This window comes from Diceros bicornis, chromosome 9, assembly GCF_020826845.1.
Source record: "Diceros bicornis minor isolate mBicDic1 chromosome 9, mDicBic1.mat.cur, whole genome shotgun sequence".
Taxonomy (NCBI): domain Eukaryota; kingdom Metazoa; phylum Chordata; class Mammalia; order Perissodactyla; family Rhinocerotidae; genus Diceros; species Diceros bicornis.
This window is the reverse complement of record NC_080748.1, coordinates 27,675,718-27,701,326: the sequence shown is the minus strand read 5'-3', so window position 1 is coordinate 27,701,326 and position 25,609 is coordinate 27,675,718. Positions and strand designations below refer to the sequence as shown.

At 39.1% G+C, this 25,609-nt stretch overlaps 2 protein-coding genes across 7 annotated transcripts in view; one reads left to right on the top strand and one right to left on the bottom strand.

Annotated features, from left to right (window-relative positions):
- The window catches only part of SETDB2 (SET domain bifurcated histone lysine methyltransferase 2), a 79,922-nt gene extending 61,991 nt beyond the window's left edge, over window positions 1-17,931 (top strand). For both annotated transcript variants that reach the window (XM_058548136.1, XM_058548134.1), the window contains 9 exons: window positions 1,788-1,895; window positions 6,616-6,749; window positions 9,283-9,323; window positions 9,524-9,595; window positions 11,184-11,251; window positions 12,131-12,194; window positions 12,886-13,017; window positions 14,394-14,465; window positions 17,019-17,931. In XM_058548136.1, coding sequence (XP_058404119.1) covers window positions 1,788-1,895; window positions 6,616-6,749; window positions 9,283-9,323; window positions 9,524-9,595; window positions 11,184-11,251; window positions 12,131-12,194; window positions 12,886-13,017; window positions 14,394-14,465; window positions 17,019-17,173 — 846 coding nt within the window. In that variant the 3' untranslated portion in view covers window positions 17,174-17,931. The remainder of the gene's footprint in view (window positions 1-1,787; window positions 1,896-6,615; window positions 6,750-9,282; window positions 9,324-9,523; window positions 9,596-11,183; window positions 11,252-12,130; window positions 12,195-12,885; window positions 13,018-14,393; window positions 14,466-17,018) is intronic.
- Window positions 17,932-17,953: 22 nt separating this feature from the next.
- RCBTB1 (RCC1 and BTB domain containing protein 1) overlaps window positions 17,954-25,609 on the bottom strand; it is a 52,086-nt gene continuing 44,430 nt past the window's right edge. For 4 of the 5 annotated variants that reach the window (XM_058548137.1, XM_058548140.1, XM_058548138.1 and 1 more), the window contains one exon: window positions 19,856-22,144. In XM_058548137.1, coding sequence (XP_058404120.1) covers window positions 22,004-22,144 — 141 coding nt within the window. In that variant the 3' untranslated portion in view covers window positions 19,856-22,003. The other variant, XR_009221184.1, reaches the window with a different exon arrangement.

Genomic DNA, 25,609 nt, shown 5'->3' with positions numbered 1-25,609 from the left:
AGTTGCATTTGGTTTTCATGTCTCAAATTTTCTCCTTTTAATCTGTTAGTAATATGTTATTTTCTGCTGTTAAACCATTCTGAGATTAACACCAGGTGATCATGATTTATTCTAATATACTGTTAATGTTAATTTGCTACTATTTTTAGTTAAATTGATTGGTATAATTTACATAAAACAAAATGCACCCATGTTAAGTGTGCAGTTTGGAGGTTTTAAGGCATTTATTTACCTATGTAACCACAACCATCATCAAGATATAGAATATTTCCATTACCCCAGCAGGTTCCTTTGTGCCTCCTTGCAATTGCTCCCTCCCCACCGTCAATCCCTGTAGATTGATCTTGTCTTTTCTCGAATCTCATATGAAAGGAATCCTACAGTATGTGGTCTTTTGTGTGTAGCTTCTTTAGCTCAGCACAGTATTTGGAGATTCTTCCGTGTTGTTGCATGTATCTATATTTCATTCCTTTTTATTTCTGCATAGTATTCCATTGTATGGACATATCACAATTTGGTTATCCATTTACCTGTTGATAGACATGTGTGTTATTTCCAGTTTGGGGATATTAGGATAAATCTGCTATGAATGTCTGTATATGAGACTTTGTGTGGACATATGCCTTTATTTCTCTTGGGTGAATACCTAGAAGAGGAATGCTGGGTCATAAAGTAAGTACATATTTAACTTTAAAATTGATTGCATCATTTTACACTTCTACCAGCAAGGTGTAAGAGTTTCATTTGCCCCACATCCTCACTGACAGTTGGTATTTTCAGTCTTTTTAATTTTAGCCATTCTAGTGAGTATATATTTGGTAACTCATTGTGGTTTCAATTTGCCTGAGGGTTAATGATGTTGAATATCTTTTCACATGCTTATTCGCCATTTATAACTCTCCTTCAGTGTAGTGTCTGTTCAAATTTTTTGCCTATTTTTAATTGAATTTTTTGTCATATTATTGAGTTGTAAGAGTTTTTCCTATATTCTGGATACAAGTTTTTTGTCAGATATCCATATTGCAAATGTTTTCTCCCAGTCTCTTGCTTGTCTTTTTATTTACTTAGCAATGTCCTTCAAAGAGCAAAAAGTTTTAATTTTGATGAAGTCCAGCTTATTAACTTTTTCTTTATAGTTTCTGCTTTTTATAAGAAATCTTTGCCTATGCCAGTGTCACAAAAACTTTCTCCTATGTTTTTCATGTCCTTTGTTATTTGAGTATATGTATAATGTTGATCTTCAATTCAGAGGTAGATTGGATTCTTTTGGTTTCCAGTAACACACAGAACCTTGAGCTGACCTAAACATAAATGAGCTTTGTAATAAGGCTGCAGAGGCATTTCACATCTCCTGAAGGCAGGCATGCAGGCAGGTCCAAGAAACAGAAACTTGAAAGATGTCACGAACCCAGGATGTCCTCTCTAGTCCTTGTTTTTGTTTTTCTCTCTTTGCAGACTGGCTTGCTCTGACCATGTGGCTCAGAGCCTATTCCTCTCTCCTAGGATAGGGAATCTGATTGGCCTAGGTTGGGGTCAGGGCCCCCACCAGGTCCAATTAGCCACTAGGGGTCAGGGTTGGGCAGTCTGAAACATGCCTGGGATCAGGGCCACTCCCAAAGAAAAGCAAGAGAGCTTGTGATCTGCTCACACACCCCAAAAGGTGGTCACTGTTCTACCCCTAGTCCATCTTCCACTCCTAGTGAGTGCTTTTTGGTACCATTTTCTGACTTGTAGCTTTCAACATTACTTTGTGCATACTCTGGATTTTTTCTTTTCCCAATCTGCAGCTGTATTCTTCAGCACTTGTGGAATGTGAGGATCATGATCCACGTAATAACGATAGAAATTTTGATGTGAAATCAGTAAAGAAAGAAATCAAGAGAGGAAGCAAATTAGTAAGTATAAATGATTTTATTCCTCATATAGGATGAACAGACCCTCGGGGGGTACCTTCAAAAGGAAGACTATTTGATTGATAAACCAGGGATGGAGATGCATCTTGGAGAGCTGAAAGAAGTAGGACCTGTACTGGAAACTTAGATTTGACTGAACATTTAATATTTTAAAATAAACTACAACATATTTCATCAGCAAAGTAAATATGAATTAGAATGCCTTTGGCTATTTCCTTCTTTGGTAAATAGAAGGAACCCCAACTCAAACTGGCTTTAACAAAAAGGATGCTTATTTTCTCACTTAGCCAGAGGAAGAACTGGCTTCAAGGTTGGTTGATTCATTGGCTCAATTATGTTATCAAAGGCCCTTCATCCTTTCTGCCCTTCTGTCCACAACATCGGCTGGTCCCTTTGTGGTTATAGGAGGCCACAGGCAGCAACTGATGAGTCAGGCTTTCTTGTTCCTGTCTAGTGAAAGAGAAAGTTCATCCCCAAGCGTGGAATAAGAGCCCTTCTGAAAGTTTAATTAGGCCGCTTGCCTCTTCCTGCACAGTTGCTAGAGGTGAGCATAACTAATCAGATCTACCCTTGGAGCTGGGGTCAGCTCCCCTCAGGAAGAAGAACACTGAGCAGTTACCCTACTGGGTCCATTACAGTCGACTTCCTCTACGAAAGGCCCTTCACAGCTTAACAAGCAGTATAGCAAGTGTGAGCACCTGATGCCCTTACCACAATAAGATTAATGATCTGGAACATTTATTTAGTCCTTGCAAGGTGTGAGCATACGTGGACGGTTTCCACACGGCCTGATGTGCTTTGAGAGGGGTCAGCACTGGGTGCTCTGCAACAGGCGCCTCGATGCAGTTGGGGATCAGGAAGCCTTCCTAGTTGGGGAGGGGGGTGAAAATGAAGATGGGGAAGGGGGAAATTCCGGAGAGAGGAAACAGGATGTGCAAAAGTGTGGAAGGCAAGAAAGACATGGCACATTCATAAAACTGTAAGCATATGACTCTCCGTGAGAGTCTCTCTCTACTCACTTCATGGAATTCCATAGGATGTACTAGAAGGCATGAAACCATTCCCTTGTTGTTAGATAATGGGTTGCCTCTGGGTTTTCACTATAACAACTAATCTTTGCACATTATCCTTGAGTATTTGTTTGAGTGTTGCTGTAGATAGAGCACACTCCTAGAAGTAGAATGGCTGAGTCAAAGAGCATTCCCTTTTAAAAAGTTTGAAACATGCTGACAAACTGTTGCCTGCAAAGAGTGTACCACTTTATACTTCTGTACGTGGTGGATGAAAGAGCACTTTTCCCAGCCCTTGACAAAAGCGAACATCGTAAATCTTGTTAATTTTTGCCAGTCTGACAGAAAGGGGTAACCTTGCATTTATTTCCCTGATTACTGGAGAGGTTGAGCATGATTTCTCTTCAGGCATCTTCCATCCTCCCAGCTCACTCAGCTGAGCAGTTCTTCAAGGATCCCTTTACTGTCAGTGGCCCCACCTCATAGCCATGGTCCAGCGTTGCAGTCACTCTCTTGCAAACATCCTGTACCCCCACCCCCCCACAGACCACTTCCTTACTCACCTAGCAAAGCCCCAGCCTTGGTGAAATGCATCTGCCTGTTGTTGGCATATGCCAAGTAGCACCAGCACTTGAGCAGGTGCAGCTGGAGAAAAACCCACAGATACGTTGACTGATCTTAGATTCATGGCCACAAACCTCAAACAGACCTTCAACCCTTCACCCTTCATCCTCCACATTTACTGTTTCACATCCTCTCATCTCTCTTCAAAACCTCTCCCCACCCCAACTTCTCATCTCCGAGTTGATGACTACTGCTGATTTTTTTTTTGATAGACTTTCTTTTTTAGAGCAGTTTTAGGTTCACAGAAAAATTGAAGAGAAGGTACAGAGACTTCCCATATGCCCCCTGCCCCCACACAAGCGCAGCCTCTCCTTTATCAACCTCCCTCACCAGAGTGGTGCATTTGTTACAACTGATGAACCTACACTGACACATCATAATCACCCAAAGTTCAGAGTTTACGTTAGGGTTCAGTCTTGGTGTTGTACATTTCTTTACGTGATTTTCACTGAGAACATGGAAGCCATTAGACAGGAGTTTCCACTATCCAAACCACTGCCCACCCACCTCTGTCCCCAGACTCTCAGACCTCCCTCCTGTCAAAGCCAACCCTCCTCTTGGGCTTTGGAGCCCCTTCCTCCCCTCCTTAAGGACCAGGCTCTTGCACTTCCCACTACCCCCTTCATGTCAGTATCCCCCTTCCTACTAGATTATTCCATTCAGCATATAAACATGGTCAACTGATCAGGTCATCTTAAAAAAGAAATGCTCCCTTATACACAAGAAATCGGTCAATTACAATGTCACTTCTCTGTCTTTTAGTTGACTTTTCAGCAGTATTCATCACACACTTGTCTGTGCCCTGCATCTTGAAGGACTTTCTTCTTTTGACTTCCTGACACACTCTGCTAGTACGTCTTTTACCTTTCTGGCTGCTTCTTCCCAGGCACCTTGATTGTTTTTCTTCCTCTGCTCAACCTCTAAAGCTTGGAGTGCCCAAAGCTCTGTCCTGGGCTCCTTCCTCAAACGGAACATCTTTCCTATGTGACCTCATCCAGTTCCCATGGCTTCCATACCACACTTATGCCAGGGACTCCATCTCCAGCCCCGACAACCAAACTGACATGTCTACATGGATGTCTAATAGCATCTCATGTTAAACTGGCCAAAAAAGACCACAGTTCCATCCTCTACACACACATACACACTCTCCAAACAAACTTGTTCACTCTTCACTTCAGTAAACAGCACATCATTTGTCCATCATCATCTCCTCATTGACCTCCCGGCCAGTATCGAGCCCATCAGAGCCCATCAGCGTCACCATACAGCCCTTGCATCCTCCACTTCTCTCTGTATCACTGATCCAACATTATGAAGTCACTGATCTCACTCTCTTGGATGGTTGCTGAACACTGCTAATACCAGTCCTGCTCTCTCCTGCTCATCCCTACCCCAGCCCATTCTCCACACAGCAGTCAGAATAGTGTCTTAAAAATATTAACAGTTTATGCTCCCCTTTCATGAAGATTAAACCCCAACTCCTTACTCTGTAAGCCCTACGTGACCCAGCCTTACTCACCCCTTGGATCTTATCTCAGACTCTCCCCCTTGCCCTCACCTCTAACCAACAACACTAGCCTGTCCCTCTTGTCCTTCTGGTAAGCTTGCCAACAGGAAAGCTCATTCTTGCCACAAGAACATAAGGCCTTCTGCTTAGAATGTCCTCTCCCTGCTTTGCTGGGTGCTAGGAGCTCTTATTATTATTCAAATCTAGCATTCTATATCACCTCCTTAGGCCTTTACTTGTACCCATTCGGAAGTAGGGACCCAGTGACCACTGTCACTTCGCTTTAATTCTCTGCGAAGCATGTATCACTATGTCTTTAGGTTTGCTTTATTTGGTCCCTGTCTGTCTCTCTCCACTATAACTTCATGTAGGCAGGTACCTTATCCACTACTGTTGACTTACTGTTTATTTCTGCAATTTTCTGTTTAATATTTTTGGACCGTGGTTGACCGCAGGCAATTGAAACCATGTAAAATGAAACCATGGCTAAGGGGGGACTACTATAGTCAGATATGTCAATCTTTATCTTTGCAGCTTCTGGGTTTCCTGCCTTGCTTAGAAAGCTTCCTGTTGTGAGGTAGAGATCTAACTTTATTTTTTTCTACACATATAGCAACATGGCTCCCCCCAAATTAAATGATCATTCTTTGTGCTCTGATTTGAAATTCCACCTTTAGCGTAATCTAATTTCTCACCCATAATTGAATTTTCTTTAACTATTTATATGGTTGCTTGTGCTAACCTGGGGATAGTGTGTGAGCTGTCTCATGCTTTGCAAGGTGGTGTCATTGTGCCCCCACTTCATTCAGCAAGAGTGTGATGTAAATCAGCCTTGCTCATGGCTCGGATTCCCCTAAACCAGCTACGTTTCTGTGGCTGCACACTGTCCCCCTAGCCATCTCTACACTACCTTCTCATATAACGTACCAGATAGATAGACTAATATATAAAAGCAAGAAATCAAATAAATTAAACTAAGAAAACACTTACTACTCAGTGTTTGGGGTTTTGTTAATTTTTAATTTTTGACCCTAGTACATAGACTCCCAAGAGGTTTCACTGACTTTATCGCACCTTGTCCTCAGTAGTAACTCTGTAAAGACAGGCACTGTTATCCGCAGGGAGGAATCTGGGTCTCAGAGAGTGGAAGTGACTGGCTGGAGATCACACAGCTCTTCATGGCACAGCCAGGAGCTGCCCTTGCCACAGACTCAATGTCCCTAATAGGACCCCTTGCCTGGAGCTGGACAATTTTGCCAACCTGCTTTTTAGAAATCTCTTTTTAAAAGAGAGAAAGAGATAGGGTTTTTTGGAAACAAAAAGGGTTTTCTGCTTTTAATCAGATCATGACAAAACAGTCTGTGCCAAGTATTCTAGTTAGCTGAGGTTTTGCTGAAATCTCAAAATGAGCTGCCAAATGTTAGTACCTAATGTTTGTAGCTGAGGACATCAGGGCTGCTGACTTCAAAAAATAACATTTAATGACATCTTTAACTTTGAATTTTAGCAAAGATTATGAAAAAGAGATGCTTACTCAGTAAACTCTATTCTTCTATAGAAATGCAAATTTTGCGGTGAAAAAGGAGCCACCGTGGGATGTGATGTAAAAGCCTGTTCCAAGAGTTACCACTTTTTCTGTGCCAAGAATGACAACGCAGTTCTGCAAACTGATGGATCTCAAGGAATTTATAAGTATTTAATAAAACATTTTAAAGCCACATTTGGGGAATTGAAATAAGGAAAGGTTAGATTAAGACAAGGAGATTTTTTAAGCTAATTTTATGCAAATAGTTTCCAAGTAAGAACGTGGTTTGGGGGATGCCTAGTTGGGAACCTGACTTCACAACACCTTCCCCAAATATCATGGGGAAGAAAATAAGCAGAGTTGATTTTGGTTTTGGTTTTAATCTTCCTACATCTTTTCTTTCCTGGTAGAAAGCATTGGTTGTCATAGTGGCATGAGTGACCTAACGGGTGGCCACGAGACTGAGAACCACTTCACATTTGCTCTTTTCTGCAAACAGGAAAGGAGCCTTACTTGTCAGCCACAGGCCCATGGTTTATCCATCTTGACTGCTGAATGAATGTATTTCCCCACCATCTTACCTATAAATAGCTGCTAAAAATGATAAACTATGCAGCAAATCCAGTAATCAGTCATTAAATCCTTGAAGAAACTTATCCTGTTTGTATTGCCTTTGGCTTTTAAATCCTGCTTCATTTCTTTCAGTAATTCTTTTTTTTTTTTTTAATAATTTTATTTATTTATTTTTTCCCCCAAGCCCCAGTAGATAGTTGTATGTCATAGCTGCACATCCTTCTAGTTGCTGTATGTGGGACGCGGCCTCAGCATGGCCGGAGAAGCAGTGCGTTGGTGCGCGCCCGGGATCCGAACCCAGGCCGCCAGCAGCGGAGTGCATGCACTTAACCGCTAAGCCACGGGGCCGGCCCTCAGTAATTCTTTAATGTTAATTTTGACCCACTAAAGCATATTTCAAGTCCAATAGAATTATGTTTGTTTTATCCAGGAAGAAACTTGATCTTCCTTCTGATGAATTGTAATATTCTCAGTTTCACTTTTATTATTTACCTTCCCAAAGAGCTCCTTTTATTATGACTTCTACAATGACCTTAAACACCCACTAGAAAGACTATTATTAGCAGAGCTACAATATCAAACAAAAAGGAGTTGAGTTGCTGCTGTATCTTAAAGTTTGAAAAAACACTGATCACACATTAGTAGAACCAGTGAATAGAGACTCAATAAAAAAGTCATTTTTGTCATTGTTTTATCAAATATCAGGTGCACCTTTATGCATTTTTAAATTGAATTTAAACATTCAGAGTGCCTATCATACACTAGACACCTTGCCAGTTGCAGTGAGGATATAAAGAGGAACAAGATGTAGACTAAACCTCAGAGACGTTATCACCTCGTGGGAGGACCAGAAAAGTCAAAGCTAATAGAAGCACATGGCTTGACAGGAGCAGGAGGAGACTTACATGAGACCAGCTTGGCCTTGAGTTGATAATTGTTGAAACTGTTGAAGCATGGGGGTTCATCATACCTCCTCCTGCTCATATCTCCTCCTGCTCACTTTTATATATGTTTGAAATATTCCATAATAAAAAAAAAATTTAAGTACCTGGCAAATGAAAGTGCTCAGAGATACCAGAATCCAAAGGGTGAGGAAATATAATTTTGATTGGGGGAGAGGGTGGGGTTGCTAGGAAGACTGTATGGAGGAGGTGGAGCTTGGCGTAAGACAGGAAGAATTCATACATTCCCCTAGGCGAGGGTGACCCTGCATCCTGGAGGTCAGCACCATAAGGAAAGGAAGGGAAACGTAGCTGGGGGCTGAGGAGGAAGAAAGGCTGGAAAGAAAATGGGGCCTGAGCAGCTCCTTAAAATTCAGTCACTCCATTTTTTTGTTGTAGCCTGTTATGCTCCTTTCTTCTCTTCTAGGCTATTGATCAATTCCAGGTTCATGAAGTTCAAATCTAAGATCTGGGGGAGATGCTTGTTGAGTTAGAAAACTACTTTCCCCCAATTAATGCATGCAATTTTGTGCTATTTATTGTTGAAAATCAGCAGAACCTTGTGTAGTCAGATGAAAATTTATGTCTTAGATGTTGGATCTTTAGGTATCTTTATACAGTAAAATCCCACTGACCACTATATATGAGTTAGTATTGTTCAGAATCTTTTGTCAGCACTCACTCCTTCAGAGAGCATACTGACCTTGCCGAGGTCTGAGAGCACAGAGGCTCCATGTGCACTTGATGTGGCTCAGTAACTGACACAGGTCTCAACAGCATTTTTCTTTAACAAATAAATATTTAAGGTGAAGCCTTCAGGAAAAATAGGTTAGTTCCTTTTTATTTATTTATTTATTTATTGTGAGGAACATCAGCCCTGAGCTAACATCTATTGCCAATCCTCCTTTTTCTCCCCAAAGCCCTAGTAGATAGTTGTATGTCATAGTTGCACATCCTTCTAGTTGCTGTATGTGGGACGCCGCCACAGCATGGCCAGAGAAGCAGTGTGTTGGTGCGTGCCCAGGATCCGAACCCGGGCCACCAGTAGCGGAGCGCGCACACTTAACCGCTAAGCCATGGGGCCGGCCCCGGTTAGTTCCTTTTTAAATCACAAGAAAATAGGCATGATATTTGAAAAGTGTAAATAAAAATATTTAACAGTTTTTTTTTAATTGCATGTTTTCAGAGTTTTTTGCCAACAACATGCTCCATGGATCACTCAAAATGGTAAGTGTCTAAAATTTAGTATTGTGGCTTTAAAGACAGGTAAACATTTAGGTAAGACATGGAATAGTCTGATTTACTAGCCTTACTGAATTAAAATACAAACTTTTGATTTAAAATTTTACAGACTTATAAAATTAACTTGTCAGTTTCTTTGTGCAGTGTGCAGTATAATGAACTAACTTTTCTACTTTGTGAACTAGATCTACTCTCAGAAACACTTTTGCGTGATGTCTTCCATTCTCATGACAATCAGGGGACCCAGCAGAGACATGGTAAAAAGCTTTGACTTTTGTGACTGCTTCTTTTCTAAAAGAATGTTAGAATTTTCAGTAGATAAAATTGATAAAATGCTGCACATTCCCTGAATGAAATTTTCCTAAGAAGGCATGGTTAGCATTTCAGTTCTAATTAAGAAAATTGGATCTTGGCTAACTGGCGTTATGAGATGTACATTCATTCATGAATGAACAGCCTCTGAGCGCTGCCTGAACAGCAGAGTCTCATCAGCACTAAATCTGGACTGGAGTCAGGATCTCTTTGGAAAAGGCTTAGTTCTTTTTTTTTTTTTTTTTTTTGTGAGGAAGATCAGCCCTGAGCTAACATCCATGCCAATCCTCCTCTTTTTGCTGAGGAAGACTGGCCCTGAGCTAACATCCGTGCCCATCTTCCTCCACTTTATGTGGGACGCTGCCACAGCATGGCCTGACAAGTGGTGCGTTGGTGCACACCCAGGATCCGAACCCGGCCGCCAGCAGCGGAGCGCGAGCACTTAACTGCTACGCCACAGGGCCGGCCCCATGGCTTAGTTCTGTATCATGCCAACTGCACTTTGTGGTGGTAAACAACACTCTCTAAACAATATTGTTACTCTCGTTTTTCAGTCATTACCCTTTTAACTCATCAGGAAATACTATAAAAAATATTGCTGTCAGTCAGTGTTTACTGACAGGGAAAGATGACAATAACATATTAATTTTAAAAAGCAGATTATAACATTGCCTGTAATGAATCCTCTCCCCAGAAGAAACCATCGGTTTCTTTTGAATTCTTCCAAAAATTTTCTGTGTACTCGAACATACCTACCACTATATTTTGCTTTTTTTCACTTAATATATCTTAGAGATCCTTCCATATCAGCACAAGTGGATCTACCTCATTTGTAAAATGCTATGTGATATTCCATTGTGTATATTATTCAATTGTATAACTGAACCACAGTTTAACTAGTCTCTGCATGATAGACATTTAGGTTATTTCCATTTTTTTCTGTCACATTTAATACTGTAGGTAACGTTCTTCTCCATTCATCTTTGTACCTTTATGCAACTATACTATAAGGAAAAATTCCTATATATAGATTGCTCGGTCAACGAGTATAAACAAGGAAAACTTGGTTAACTATTGGCTAATTATCTTCCAAAGAGGCCACACCAGCAGTACACAGTGACCCAAATCTTTGCAAAATTATATATTAAACATCTTCATCTTTGTCAATCTGATGTGTGAAAAATTGTTTTACTTTGCATATCTCATGAGTGAAATTGAGTGTATTACCCTTTCTTTCAGTCAATTATATTTGTTTTCCTGTGACCCAATCTGTTTGTTTTTCTATTTAATGAACCCTCGTTGCAGAAGGTTCCCCGTTAGCCCATTTTTCTACTCAGTTGTCTTTTTCATGTTGATTTATAAGATCTTTTTATATTTAAAAAATTGGCCTTTTATCATATATGTTGCAAACATTTAGTCTAAATTTGCCGTATCTTTTGACTTTGTAATAACTTTTGGCATGCGAGAGTTTTATATTTTACGTAGTCAAGCATCAATCTTTTCCTTTATGGATTCTGGTTTCTCTATTTTCAGCTGATTTTTCAGGAGTGAAAAGAAAAAGGAGGAGGAAGAAACGTCTCTCAGCAGACATTCAGGTACAGGTAATTTGACTTAATTTTATTATAGCTTTAAGTTTCTTTGTCCAAAGTCCTTATTTTAAGCGTTCTGAATTTCAGGTAAAATGATGATAGAACCATAATGAGATGAGTATTAAAGAGAAGTTGGATGTGTCTTCGGTATCCAAGCACATAACCCTCAGGAGGTGACAGCCCCACGGCTCCTGTAGCGCATCCCTTCATACCAAATCACAGTCATATGTCGCTTAATGACAGGGATACGTTCTCAAAAATCATCGTTAGGAGATTTTGTCGTTTTGCAAACATCTTAGAGTGTACTTACACAAACCTAGATAGTATAGCCTACCACACACCTAGGCTATATGGTACTAATCTTATGGGACCACTATCATATATGTGGTTCGTGATTGACCGAAACATCGTTATGAGGTGCATGATGTAGTGAGAGGATCTGAGCTCAGAGGGTGTTGATGGTCTTAAAATGAGCAGAGGTGCAGTCAAGCATCCTTACGTAGCCAAGTATTTCCCAGCTGCATGATCCGCACTCGACCTAATTTGTAACTCTTATAATTTTCAGGATTATTATTATGTGTAAAGTGTATGAAAATGTTTTGGGGCTTTGAAACAGTTCTTTTACACATCAGCTCATATAAACTAAATTAATAGGAGCCAGCAACCTTTACCTCTTGCTGATTATACAGGAGGATGCTTGTCACACCTCTTGATGTTTTGTTATACAAAACAAAAATACGTTTGATGTTTACAGATGAACGTGGCGCATGATTTTCACCAAAGGCATATCATTGAATTATGCACAACAAAAGATTGGTTTTCATTTTATGAAATATTAAATGCCAACAATAAAATCAGTGTAAAGTAATCTTGATTTTTCTCTCCTTCTAGTCACCTGAAGCAGCGGCATTCAATAGAGGCATAAAACAAATGCATGAAGATGACAGACACACAGGTTTGCTATAAGTTTTGTCTGTAACAAATATAATCTACAGTACTTACAAAAATGATGACCTGTGTGTTTCAAAGTTGGTATTCCACTTTATTCTTCTAGATTTACGTAATTAATTATAAGAGTAGAAATCTTTTATCATAACTATCCATTCTAGCATAACTCCAGCAGATCAAAATAACTTAGGTTGGGATGGTCCATCACTCTTCAGTATTAAGAAAGGATCCACTTCTTGGTATAGAAGCCAGGGTTGCCTGAGCTCAGAATCCAGGGATGAGCCACCCCTCACACCGTGAGCCCCCAGGAAGCTGAAGCCAGTAATTGTAGCTTTCTCTTCTTTAAGGAAATAGATATTCTATAATGACACACAGTAACTGTGACAGAAAAACTGACGGAGGCTGTCATCTCAAAGATTTGAAGCTAAATTTTAGAAAATCCTGTTGGTTCATATAATTACTCTAAGCAGAGAAGTTTTTATTTTCACTTTTTATAACATTTCATTCATTGTTTCAGCTAGAAAAAATGAGGTATGATGAAATTACAATTAATAGAAAAGACAAAGGTGCTGTCTGTATGATCTTACTAACAGTGCTCATCCACCACTAGCAAGGTCTGAAGAAGTGACCATAAAGTGGTTTATGATAGCTGCCCTAAGACAGACCATTTCCTTCTAAAATCTTCTTCTTCTTCTTAGATGCAATTGTGAAAGTTGCTTTTCTTAAGAAATGTAAGGAAGCGGGGCTTCTTAATGATTTATTTGAAGAAATATTAGACAAACTTCATTTGATTCAGCAAAGACTCATGGATAAGACTACTTCAGAATCAGGTACTGAAATAGCAAAATTTCTACATATAGAGACTTCTTCCAGACTTACATGTAAAACAAAATAAAACAAAACAAAAAAGTACTACACATTTTCCTTCCATGCTATTTCTTTTTTCTTTTCCTCTTTATCTCATTCTTTAATAAAATTCATTGTTCCAGATCTCGTCTTTTATAGATCAACAGGTTGTGGGTAATTGACAAACTCAGTAATTTAGTAAAAAACACCCTGATGCCCTTAAAGTTTTGATGTATTTTCCAGAGGTGCATAACTGAGAGTGACCAAGAGAACAGGCACGCTCAGAGCTAGCTTCAGTCACACACCCACCCCCCACTGCTGACACACTTGTTGCTAAGATCTGAGAATGGCCTTATGTTAGTTTTGATTTGACTCAATTTCTATTCCTTAATAAACCAACTGTCTTTTTCTGTATTGTAAAGTATAGAAGAAAAAAGTAATTTTAATGTTTTTATTGATGTTTGGTTTAGTTAAATATGACCTTTCATAAAGAGCTCTTTGGGAAGCCAAAGTTCCATTTGTACATGCAGGTAGATAGCCACTTCGCCTTCTTATAACCTATATTATGAGCTTAAAAACTTTATTATAAACATAGCTATTTTAAAAGGAAAAGCTTGACCGTCTATATTTTAGGCAACAATGTAAAATATAGGATTATTTGAAAGGGATTATTTTCTATAGGACAAAACCAAAAAGTGCAATTAAGAGCAAACATTTCCAAAAGCTCATTCATTATTTATTTTTTTTTTTTTTTGTGAGGAAGATCAGCCCTGAGCTAACATCCATGCTAATCCTCTTCCTTTTTGCTGAGGAAGACCCACTCTGAGCTAACATCCATTGCCAATCTTCCTCCTTTTTTTCCCCCAAAGCCCCAGTAGATAGTTGTGTGTCATAGTTGCACATCCTTCTAGTTGCTGTATGTGGGACGCGTCCTCAGCATGGCCAGAGAAGCGGTGCGTCGGTGCGCACCCGGGATCCGAACCCGGGCCGCCAGTAGCAGCGCGCGCGCACTTAACCGCTAAGCCACGGGGCCGGCCCCATTATATTCTTTTATTCATTTATTCTTTTCTCTAGACCAAGCACTTCTCAAACTGAAACATGCCCCTCAGAGTCACCTAGAGGGCTTGTTAAAACAGATAGTTGGGCCTTGCCCCCGGAGGTTCTGATTCAGTAAAGGTGCTAAGAACCTGCATTTCTGACAAGCTCCCAGGTGATGCTGCTGCTACTGCAGTCTAACACTGACATTCTAGAAGCAGGAGTGGAGCTCTGTTTACTCTTCCCTATTTTGGGTTATTTTGTGAGCTGTTTCTGCCTATATAAATTATTTAAATTAAAACTGAAAATGTTCTTCTCCCTCCAGACTATGAAGAAATTGGAACTTCACTTCTCGACTGCAGATTGTTTGACGATATATTCGTGAATTTTCAAGCAGGTATACGAGTTATAACTGAGCAGCAAAGTCTATAAATATTTATCATATATGTTGAAATAATATAATACTATTCAAGTGATAAAAATCATATTTTAGAAGAATGGTCATTGTTTTATTAAATGAAAAAGCTCATTACAAAACAATGATCCCCTCACACACAGAAAAAAAAAATACATAAATTCAGAGAGGCACAGATGCACACAGAAAAAATGGAAACAGTAATCTGTAGGTGGCTGGATTATAGTGATTTCTTTTGTCTTTAGTGCTGCATTGTATTTTCCACGTTTTCTGCATACACACAATACTTCCATAATCAGAAAAAACTCATTTGAAAAAGTAGAGGGGCTGGCCGCATAGTGTAGTGGTTAAGTTCGGCACATTCTGCTTTGGCAGTGTGGGTTCGCAGGTTTGGGTCCCTGGCGCAGACCTACACCACTCGTCAGCCATGCTGTGGCAGCGTCCCACACACAAAATAGAGGAAGACTGGCACAGATGTTAGCTCAGGGCTACTCTTCCTCAAGAAAAAAAAATGAGGACGATCAGCAACAGATGTTAGCTCAGGGCTAAAGATCTTCTTCAGCAAAAAAAAAAAAAAAAAGAAACAACAAAAACTTGATTGTAAAATGGGAGATTATTTGGGCATCATGTTTGGGAATCAGCAGGAACTGGTGAGGCTTCCTGCAGCCTCTGCTCTGAGGTGGCGAGGCTGTGGTAACCCTCTCACAAGGTATGATGTATACAAGTTTAAATTCTCCAACATTCATCTTCAAATCTAGTGGTGTGGGGAGGGTTGTGACTGACTGATTCTAAAGTTCATTGGAAAAAAAAAACGAGAAAGAATAGCGAAGAAATTTTTGAAAAAGAAGAAAACCTGGTAGGGGCAGAAACTTAATCTTTCTATAAAATATCAACCATTTATTGAGTAGGTCCTTTCACCATTGTTTAAGATGCCTTCAAAACAGGCTAAATTTCCACTTATTTATGTGTCTGATCTGACTTCTCCATCAAGGCTGCCCCTCACAGCTGGGCAGCTGGGCACTGCACGTCCCAGCAGGAGTTGGGGGGCACAGAGTCACACAGAATTTGGTGCAGATGGCTCCCCCTGAAGTCACACAAACACAGTACCCTACACTCTATTCTTTCCTACACATGTATTTGTCTAACCAGCAAATAGTATTAGGACAATTTGTGGAGAAAATATTAGTTCATATCCCTGTCTCAATAGATACAAGCCTTTCTCATTTTTGTTTTTATATTACACATTTCTATGTGAATTTTGTATTATATTTATAATCAGAAAATATTTTTTTAAATCTACTAAAAATCATATATCTTTTAAAGTCTCTTGAGAAGGTCTGCATACTGCTAATTGAGATATCCATATTTTTTTAACAAGCAGTCTTTAAAATCTTTTTCTAGAAAGCTTTATTTTGTAGGGGACTTGCATCTGTGTTTATTTTTCTTTCATATAAAAGTTACATGTCTGGAACATGTCACATGTCACTGCTTGGGTGGGTTAGTTGGGAGTATAGACACTACAGTGTAGTGTTTGGGGGGTGTAGGGGCACCAGGAGGGGACACTATTTGGAATTGCATGAGAACCAACATAAAAGGCTTAACTTTTGAAACCCCAACTGATAAAGACTCTCTTGCTTAATTTAGCCTTTCTAATGTTCCAGAAATTTAACTACAGGTACATAGGTATTCTAAAGAAAGATTATCTATGTGTGTTTTAACATTTTTCAATTATGAGGTTTTTTTAAAAAAATGACATTGCCTAGGCCAGCCTGGTGGCACAAGCAGTTGGGTGTGCACACTCCGCTGCGGCGGCCCAGGGTTCGCCGGTTCGGATCACGGGCACGCACCGACGCACTGCTTGGCAGGCCATGCTGTGGCGGCATCCCCTATAAAGTGGAGGAAGATGGACATGGATGTTAGCCCAGGGCCAGTCTTCCTCAGCAAAAAAAGAGGAGGATTGGCAGGTGTTAGCATAGGGCTGATCCCCTCCAAAAAAAAAAAAAAATGACATTGCCACTGAGTAATATTGTTATTTATAAAGCCTAACTAAAGTATCTTCTTCCTAAGTTTCCACAATAAAAGCCTTCCTATTTCTAAATAAAATCAAAAGCTTCTATGTAACATTAAAAATTGGATTCATTTTTATGGAAGATTTGCCCTTCTCCTTCATGTTCTAACCACATGCGCTCTCCAATTATCATCTCTCCACAAATGGATATAGTGGAGCATGAAGGTTCTACAGTCGCTGCTTTCGAGTTCTCAAAGATATACAAAAGGTGGTTCTGCTATGAATGTATACAAAATCTTAAAGATTTACTGATCAGCTTTATGTGTGAAAAGTGCTAGAATTCTATCCTGAATTAGAAGAAAGAGGAAGCAAAGGCATAAAAGAGCCAGTTCCTGCTCACGAGACCCCAGATTGTTCTCATTTGGGGCACAGCATTGTGTACTTACAAGTGAAAGGGGCTAGAAATAGTACATTCTTTATAAAACTACTGAATAATCTGAAATCAATCATTTTATTTCTTCTTATAGAAATAGAGAATAAAATTCATCAATCTGAAGAAAGGCAGCAGCAGCTGAAGGAAGAGATTGAGCTACTTCGGGACTTAAAACAAACCTTGTGCTCTCTTCAAGAAAACAGAGACCTTAGATCAAGTTCTACTTCAGAGTCTTCTCTGTCTTCTTAATGCTCGCCATTTCCTAAGCCAGAAGTCAGGCATAGTTGCAAGCAGGCTCAAAACTGGAGTTCTGGCCTGTGAAAGCCACACATCTTTAGGACCTGGCCTCTCATCTCTCTCTGGTCTGCAACCTTCGATCCTCATCAGCTCTTACCCTCTTGCTGACTGACATTTCATGCCTGACTGGGTGTTTACTGCCCTCCCTTATCATCTCACTTCTACCTCCGCTCTCCAATAAAATGTTTCTCAGGTCTACTTGAGTCAATTGGATCATGCCTCCCATCTCTCCCACCTTCTGCACTGAAAATCCTGCAGTGGCTTCCTGTTGGTGCACTGCCACCCACCTCTCCCACACTCCAGGGATCTAAGTTGATTCCAGTCACACACCAGGTGCTCCTACCCCTGGGGCCTTTGCACATCCTGCCGTGAAGTTTTAACTTCTCTTTAACTTCTCTGTCTGCTCCTCCTGTAGATCTCATCACACCAGTTCTCCCACTTACTCCATCTGAGAGTACTTTTCCTTCATATCACTTCCCAGTGTAACCCACTGTCCCTTACCTTACACCATTAGAATGTAAGCTGTCTCAGGGCAGGAACTCACTATTCTGTGTTTTGCTCACAATTACATTCCCAGCACGCTCAACAAATGTTTGCTGAATAAATGCACTAACTTTTCTTATCTTTTGAGACTAGTTCCAGCCCATAATGCCTCTTAGATATAATAAATTTGAATATTCTACTTTACTTGTACCAAATTTACCTGTGTTCTTGTCACAAAGTCTGCTTTTTAAATTTCTTCCAGCCACAGTCACCACATGCACATACATCATCTTCAAAATAAACGTTTAAATTTAAACTGGACTCCCTGAATAAGATCCGTGGAAATATGCATGAATGAAAAAAAATTGATAGTTAAGACTTTTCTCAACCTAACAATATACCATAAAGATTTTTATGCCCCACCACCATGTCTGACCCCTGAAGACCTCAAATTCATATTTCCAATTTTTTATCATGGTACTCTGATTCACAATAATGCTGCATTTCAAAATGAGTTTGATCCGGGTCCCCAGCATGGTGTCTGGCATGTAATAAGTACTCAAAAAATTTCTGTTGAAGAATATGATGTAGATAAAAAAGAACATGTCCTGTTGTAATGGCAACCCTAGCCCAAGTCGTCATTACCTGAGGGACAGAATCTAAATGAGTGATTTTCAAATCTGGCTGCACATCAGAGTCACCTGAGACACTTAAAAAACTACAGAAGCCAAGACTCCATCCCAGATCCAATGACTAAAGATTTCCCCTGGAATAGATATTTACTGTAACTTCAGCTTCCTCCCAATAGCACCTCCTATACAAAGCTTATCTGAGTAATAGTTTTGATGTCATGATCTTTAAAAGAAAACCTTTGTCTCCCACCTTGCTTTCAAATTTAATCTGTCATTCACAGTAGGTGCTTTCAAATTTAATCTGTCATTCACAGTAGGTAATTTGGCACCATGGAGCAACATGTGTTTGGCAGTCACAAAGGAGGCAAATATTGGGCAAACTGTTAGACCCAGGTTTGTACTTTAGCTATGTCACTTACTACTGAGAAACTGTAACCCAATTATTTACTCTATCTGAGCCTAACTCTGCCTACCTTATGGTACAAAATGTGGGCACTAAAAAAGAAAATGTGAAGCACAGGGCACAAGACCTGGCACCGTGGGAAATAAGTGTATATACACACACACACACTCTCTCCCCTGGACGATGTCTCCTCCTAATGGGCCCTGGCTTATTGTCTCCATTCTAACCAAACTAACTTGCTTACGGTGATCTCTGGAAGGCTCATGAGCCCCCACCTCTAAATCTTTGCTTGTGCCACTTACCAGTTGTTCTGGAAATGAGCTAAAAGGACACTTTATGTTTTCCCCTGCACTGCACAAAAGTCTTCTGAACCAAGTTCAGAACAACTGCTTCTCATATTAACTCTGTTAGGTTTCTCTCACTGACTATTAGGAAAAGCTGTTTATAAATATGTTATTGTGTTGTTAATTCCTAAACCTCTCTCCTCTCTCCTAACAAGGGACTATGTCTTTCCCTTATTTATAAGTACCTCAAAGGATCAAGATACATTTTTCTGTTATGATAGTTTAATTGTACTTTCTTTCAGCAGGAGCAAAACCAAAGGATTTCTGGGGGGGGGGGGGGGGGTGTAGCTGAGAAACAGTTGACATGTTCGTGGTGGTATCTGTTTTTAGCCTGATACCTGCTAAGAATCATAGTACTGATTTTTTTTTAAATTGTAGCAAAATCCACATAAAATTTACCATGTTAACCATGTTTAAGTGTACAGTTCAGTGGCATTAAGTACATTCACATTGTTGTGCAACCATCACCAGCATCCATCCACAGAACTCTTTTCATCTTCCCCAGCTGAAACTCTGTACCCATTAATCATTAACTCTCCATTCCCTCCTCCCCACAGGCCCTGGCAACCACCACTCTACTTTCCATTTCTATGAGTTTGACTGCTCTAGGTACCTCATATGAGTGGAATCATACAGGACTTGTCCTTTTGTGTCTAGCTTATTTCATTTAGCATGATGTCCTCAAGGTTCATCTCAAATCAGAATTTCCTTCCTTTTTAAGGCTGCGTATTACTGATTTTTGAGGGGGAAAAACAACTTTTCATGCCTGTTTTAAGAGATTACTTTATTTATTAATATGTCATTCTAAACATTACATAAATACAGCCTATATGCTAGAGTATCAAACATTGTTCCAGTAAGAAGTTCAAGAGTACATTTAGGGCTATTTTAAGAAATATGAATACTTTGGCTTTCGTTATTACATCATGAAGAAAGCAATTCAAAGAATAGTTTTTATCTTTTGCTATGATTAACAACAAAACCAAGTAGAAAAATAAGAGAGTGAATTAAAAAAAAAAGATAAGTACTTTTTGAAGGACTTATTGTGTTCTCTTTACTACATACATACTCAAATTACTCAGTAATCTAATATGAAAAGTGGTTCTTTACCTATATTAGGAACTCAGTAAATATTTGTTGAATGAATGATCTATGGAAATTTACTACTTTAATTTGTGCTTTTTTTGAAGTTTTTTTTTTCAAGTAAGAGCAATGGTAAACTTACTGAAGTTGTTTTGTCCAGATCATAAGCCTACAGAACATTCATTGTTATAAACACTACCCATCACAGCTAATAATCAAATTAATGTGCATTTATCAACCTAGTAAGAAAAATTCTATCGTGTTGCAGAACTAATTCTAAACTAATAATTCATTGGGCTTCAATCACTTGTGACATGGTCAAGAAAAAGGGGCTGGGACTTCTAGGTTTGTATTTATTTCACCTATCAATGAATTCCTATCTTTGGGCCCTCATCGCCCTCTCCCCCCCACCACACACTTAAAACACTGCTAAAAACAGGAGCTGCAGTGTCTCTTCACCTTCTTGTTAATTTGGCTCTGAAATGTATTGAAGCTCCAAGTTCAGATGGGGGACCTTCCAAGCAGGAAGCAGAGTTCACTAAGGAGCCCCCACAAACGGAAATGAGTCCATGGGCCAGAGAGCAGAACAAAGCTTTGTTCTTAAAGTAAGCTCACAGGACACAAGTGATAAAACTCAGAGTTGAGCATTCCTACCTCCCAAAGTCACACTTCATAACCAGACCAAAAAAACCCCCATAATTTGATCCTTTGAAAAAAGTTAAATTATGCTAAGTATTATACCTAACACAATTAAAAGGAGAGGAAAATCGATAGTGAAAGCTGGTGAAATTTCAAATAATCAAATTTGTGCTGGCATTTTGCATAGATAAAAGAGAGAAAACGAAGTCCATTAAGTCCTGTAAAAATAGCTGGTTTAAGAACCACTTCTTTGAGTCAGATGTAGCAGATCTGATTTAGCAGCCATAATTTAGGAAGGCCAGAGTATAATGAATATGTCATTATTTCCCTCTTACAATTAGCATTTATAGGGGAAAAGGGGGAGGGGCAATTTAAACTTGAGTTCTCAAATTTTATCTTAATAAAATAAAACACAATTGGATAGTAGTGGAGATTCTAATTTATAAAATATTCACCATTGTCCAAATGAAGTTTTTTTCATTATTAACATTTCACGGAGAGTTCTAAATTACTACTCTTTATGCGCTTAAGTCTTAAGAGAAATCTTGGCTAACCTAGAAATTTATCTTTACATAATTATCATTTCAATAGGTTTAACTCATTAAACTGAATATTATTTTGATACACCGTGAAATTAAAAAAAGTCATCAATAGTGCAAACACAAACAAAAGCCTCACGATCTTACCTATTCCTTCACAGTAAGGCTATCAAAGTAGCAACTAAAGCAGCACTTCAACAGGCCCCAAAGTCAGCATCTTTAATTCACGGTGGGGCCTCCATGTTTGTCTCACAACTCACAAACCATCCCAACTCCTTGTGTCAAAAAGGTTGCTGATATGTGAGCCTGGAGAGTTGCCACTGACTTCCCCTTCCCAAGTTTACCAGTTCCTCAACCCAAATACAAAAACAAAAAAAACAACCAGCTAAACTCTCACCCTTGTACAATGTTCCAGCCAACCTAAGGTCACAATTAAAATAGACATATCTGGAAACAAGAATTGTTTAAAATGGGTTCAGGAAAAGCCGTAGATCCTTCATACATATATTCCTACACAGAGAACGGTGTCTCAGATGTGGGAAAAAACCACCTGATGGGTTGTTTACCTGCAGAACTGCATCACCCGTAGAGCACCAACAACACACCATCACCCAATACCCGGCCCAGAGCACTCACACAAAACCCAGCAGCCTTGGGCTTCAGTTCTTAAAGGCTCCACATTTACTGGCTTTAGCAATGAATTCCTTTAGCAGAGGGCCATCCATTTGCCAAAATGCTGCAGTCTGTGTAACTTCTGTCAAATGATTGATGCAAAACTTAAAGCAGAATTCTTCTAAATCCTGGACACATACAACAAAAATAAAAACAAGAAGAGGCCTTTTTTTATTAACTTTGATTGAATTAATTCTCTCCAAACCCCTCACCCCAAATCTCTTACCCTCCCCTAGAAAAAATATTCGAGGCCAGAAACCTCAAACTAGGCTAACAAGTGACCACAGGCAGGTGTCAGAAAAACATACTATTTACTCAGAACACAGTAAGAGCAACGACTCTGCTACCTCAAATCTGACCCTTCAGAACAGACAGACAGACAGACAGACAGACAGACACACACACACACACACACACACACACACACACACACACACCGTCTGTGGGGGAAAGTTTCCTCATGGTTACCACATGGTCTAGTCATACTTACAGACATTGTTTTAAAAAGCTGAAAGCAACTTTAGTCCATTATCATATGTTTTACCACATTCAAGAAGTCAGAGAAAGGAATTAAGATGTGGATTATTTAGTTTAAGGAAGAGAAGACTTTAAGAAATAGAAAAGTGATGAAGAGATTTAGAGAACGTAAAGTGACACATTAAAAAAAAAATTCCAAGGACCTTAAATTCACTTCCATGCTCTTCTAAAGTAAAAATGCCTTCACTTTTAAAGCCACAAAGAATATACTACAACTTCTAGCACACTAATTTCTCAGATAGTCAATCCAGTGAAGAAGAGTCACAGATTGGATTTTTCAGTCAGACAAATGGAAGTCACCAACTACCAACATTCAGAAGGGAAGGAACATATACAAGTGGCAAACCAGAACAATTTATAAATCTATTTCTGCCGATGCTGATACATCCTTTCATCCCCAGCAAAACTCTCCTATAATGGCGTCTGTTCCTTCAAATGTTGGAATGTATATTTACGAAATCAATTAGGCACCTGGAATGTATACAAAGACTAAGTACATAAAAGCAAATCACACTAAAAGCTCTTATCACAAATAGCTTGATTTTTATAACTTGGCTGGCTATACTGAAGGTCAACACTCAGGGTTCTTTCAAACCAGAAACTCAACATTTAAACTGCAGGGTCTTGGCTTCACGTTTCCAGCCACCATGAAATGAGAATTTTAGGCAGAGTGGGGAAGGGCCCACACAAACATATGGACACACCTCTTTCCTGTTCTCTCAGTGCAGACCCAGCAAACAAATATTTCCTTATTCCAAGAGTCCCTTTGTTTCTAGCTGAAAGATGCCCCCTTCCAGTCATATAATCAGTAAGAGATAAACCACAACTAATGTGTATCAGCTGCTGCCAGAGTTTTGTTTTCTAGATAATTCAAGATGCATTAAAAATGTTAGGACAATCTCCGGATCCATGTTTTTTAAGAGATTCCCAGTGGGCTGAATATACAGCTGAATGCTCTGTGTCTTATAATAAACTAAAATGTTAAACTATATAAAACATTCCCTCTCAGATAAATATTAAAGAAAAAGCACTACTCCTGGTATTATAACCCAATGGTTAATTAATAGCTCAAGGGACTAAATTATATTCCAAAGGGAGATAAGTCACATTTTATTCTTATTTATCAAAAATAGAAAACTAGTTTGTCTACAGATAACTTAGGAAGAGGTAGCCAGTCATGAGCACAGAAAGTTCTTCAAACCATGTAACGTATCAGATAAAGATCTTTAAATATTAAGCTTTACTTATATAATTTCAAATTCAAAGGAAAAGAAGAGTGTACCAAATTCTGGCATTGTAAAACCTTTGTCACTTCTATGTCTACTAATTTAGATTTCAAGATCTTTGTACTATACATGAAAGAGCTTATTCAGTGTACTAATTGTACAGATTACCTTGAGTATAAACTTTAAGGACTTTTTTATATAGTATAGGTATATAAACGGTGCTTCTAATTATGAATCAGTTCCTAAATCTATGAAAACATTCTATCAAACTGCCTTACCTTCCCCTCCAATTAGTTGGAATTGGTGAGATTTCTCAGTATTCAACAAATGTTTAACAGCTTCAAATATTAACTACAGAATGCTGAAAATAATCTAAATCTAGGTTGTTTAAATAACTAATTGAACCTTTTTTTTTTTTTTGGTGAGGAAGATTGGCCCTGAGCTAACATCTGTGCCGATCTTCCTCTACTTTGTATGTAGCACTGCTTGATGAGTGGTGCGTAGGTCTGTGCCCATGATCTAAACCCGTGAACCTGGGGCCGCAGAAGTGGAGCATGTGAATTTAACCACTACACCACTGGTCCAGCCCTAATTGAACCTTTAAGGCAGATCCATGGAAAAGGAAGCACTGAACGCACCTGGAGCGAGAGAAATTGGAATCTGCAAGTTCATTTGCATGAACCAGAGAGTGACACCACCAAACAGACTCACTCAGCAGCCAATGCCCTAAGCCAGTTTGTCTTTGAGTATGAATCAAACACCCTTCTGATAATTCTTAAATACTACAAGAACCTACATGATCTCCTCACCTCATTCTGCAAAGGATCAGATCTTCAATTACTTAGAAAATTCAACTCTTACCCAACTAATAAGCCAACTATTAACAGAACTGCCAGGCTTTAAAGAAGACATTTCCAAGAAGGACGAGAAGGATCACTTGACCAGTAGATGTCAAACGCTCATAACAGAATGAGGGTCTTCTCAAGGCCCATGGAACAGGGAAGTGGGAGAGGATATAAAATCAAGGAGTCTAATACAGGATTCTTGGTATTCTAGAAACTAGAGTCCACATTTATGACATTTTGCAGTGAAATTATTATGAAGTGGTTCTGATGCAAATCAGATAAAATACCAGATTTGCTGTAATTAGCAAGGAAGATCAAAATACAAAATTGCTCTTCTGAAATAATTTATAAATTCATTCCAAAATTTTTGATTAAATTATTCCAATCCCTATACATACTCTGAAAATAAGTTGTTTTTCCTTTCCACAGGTTTTCTTTAATAATAAAAACCACAGAGAATAGATGGTCTCAATATCCACATTTTTAAAATGCTAATGCGGCCTTTAATGGAGTTCTTATCCAGTCCTAAAATCCCAAGCTTAAGATAGCTAAGATAGAATGCTAAGACTTCTTGTGGAAGGCCACTTGGCCAGAGTGAGACAGGTTGCCTGAGTCACAAGCCCCTCTTGAGACACATTCCAGATGGTAAGACTGTGAACCACACCTGACTCTGTCCAAACTTAGTTGAAGCAATTACAAAACAAAACCCAAAAATCAAGTCTGGAATTCATTTTATAGTATATCAAGTAAAAAAGATTCCAGATCTAAGTGGGTTTTGTTTTTTGTTTTCTAGAATGTATTGAAATGTCTTACCATATGATAAAAACTAAAGGTGCTTTCTCTCACTACCCCAAAAATATTTTACAGTCTACTGATCATTGAAAACTTTTAATTTGTCCCTCTGACAGAAGATAAAAATGCTGAACATATGGCTTTAGCACAAAGTTTTCCAACACTCATATCCCAAACTAATTTCGGAATTAGA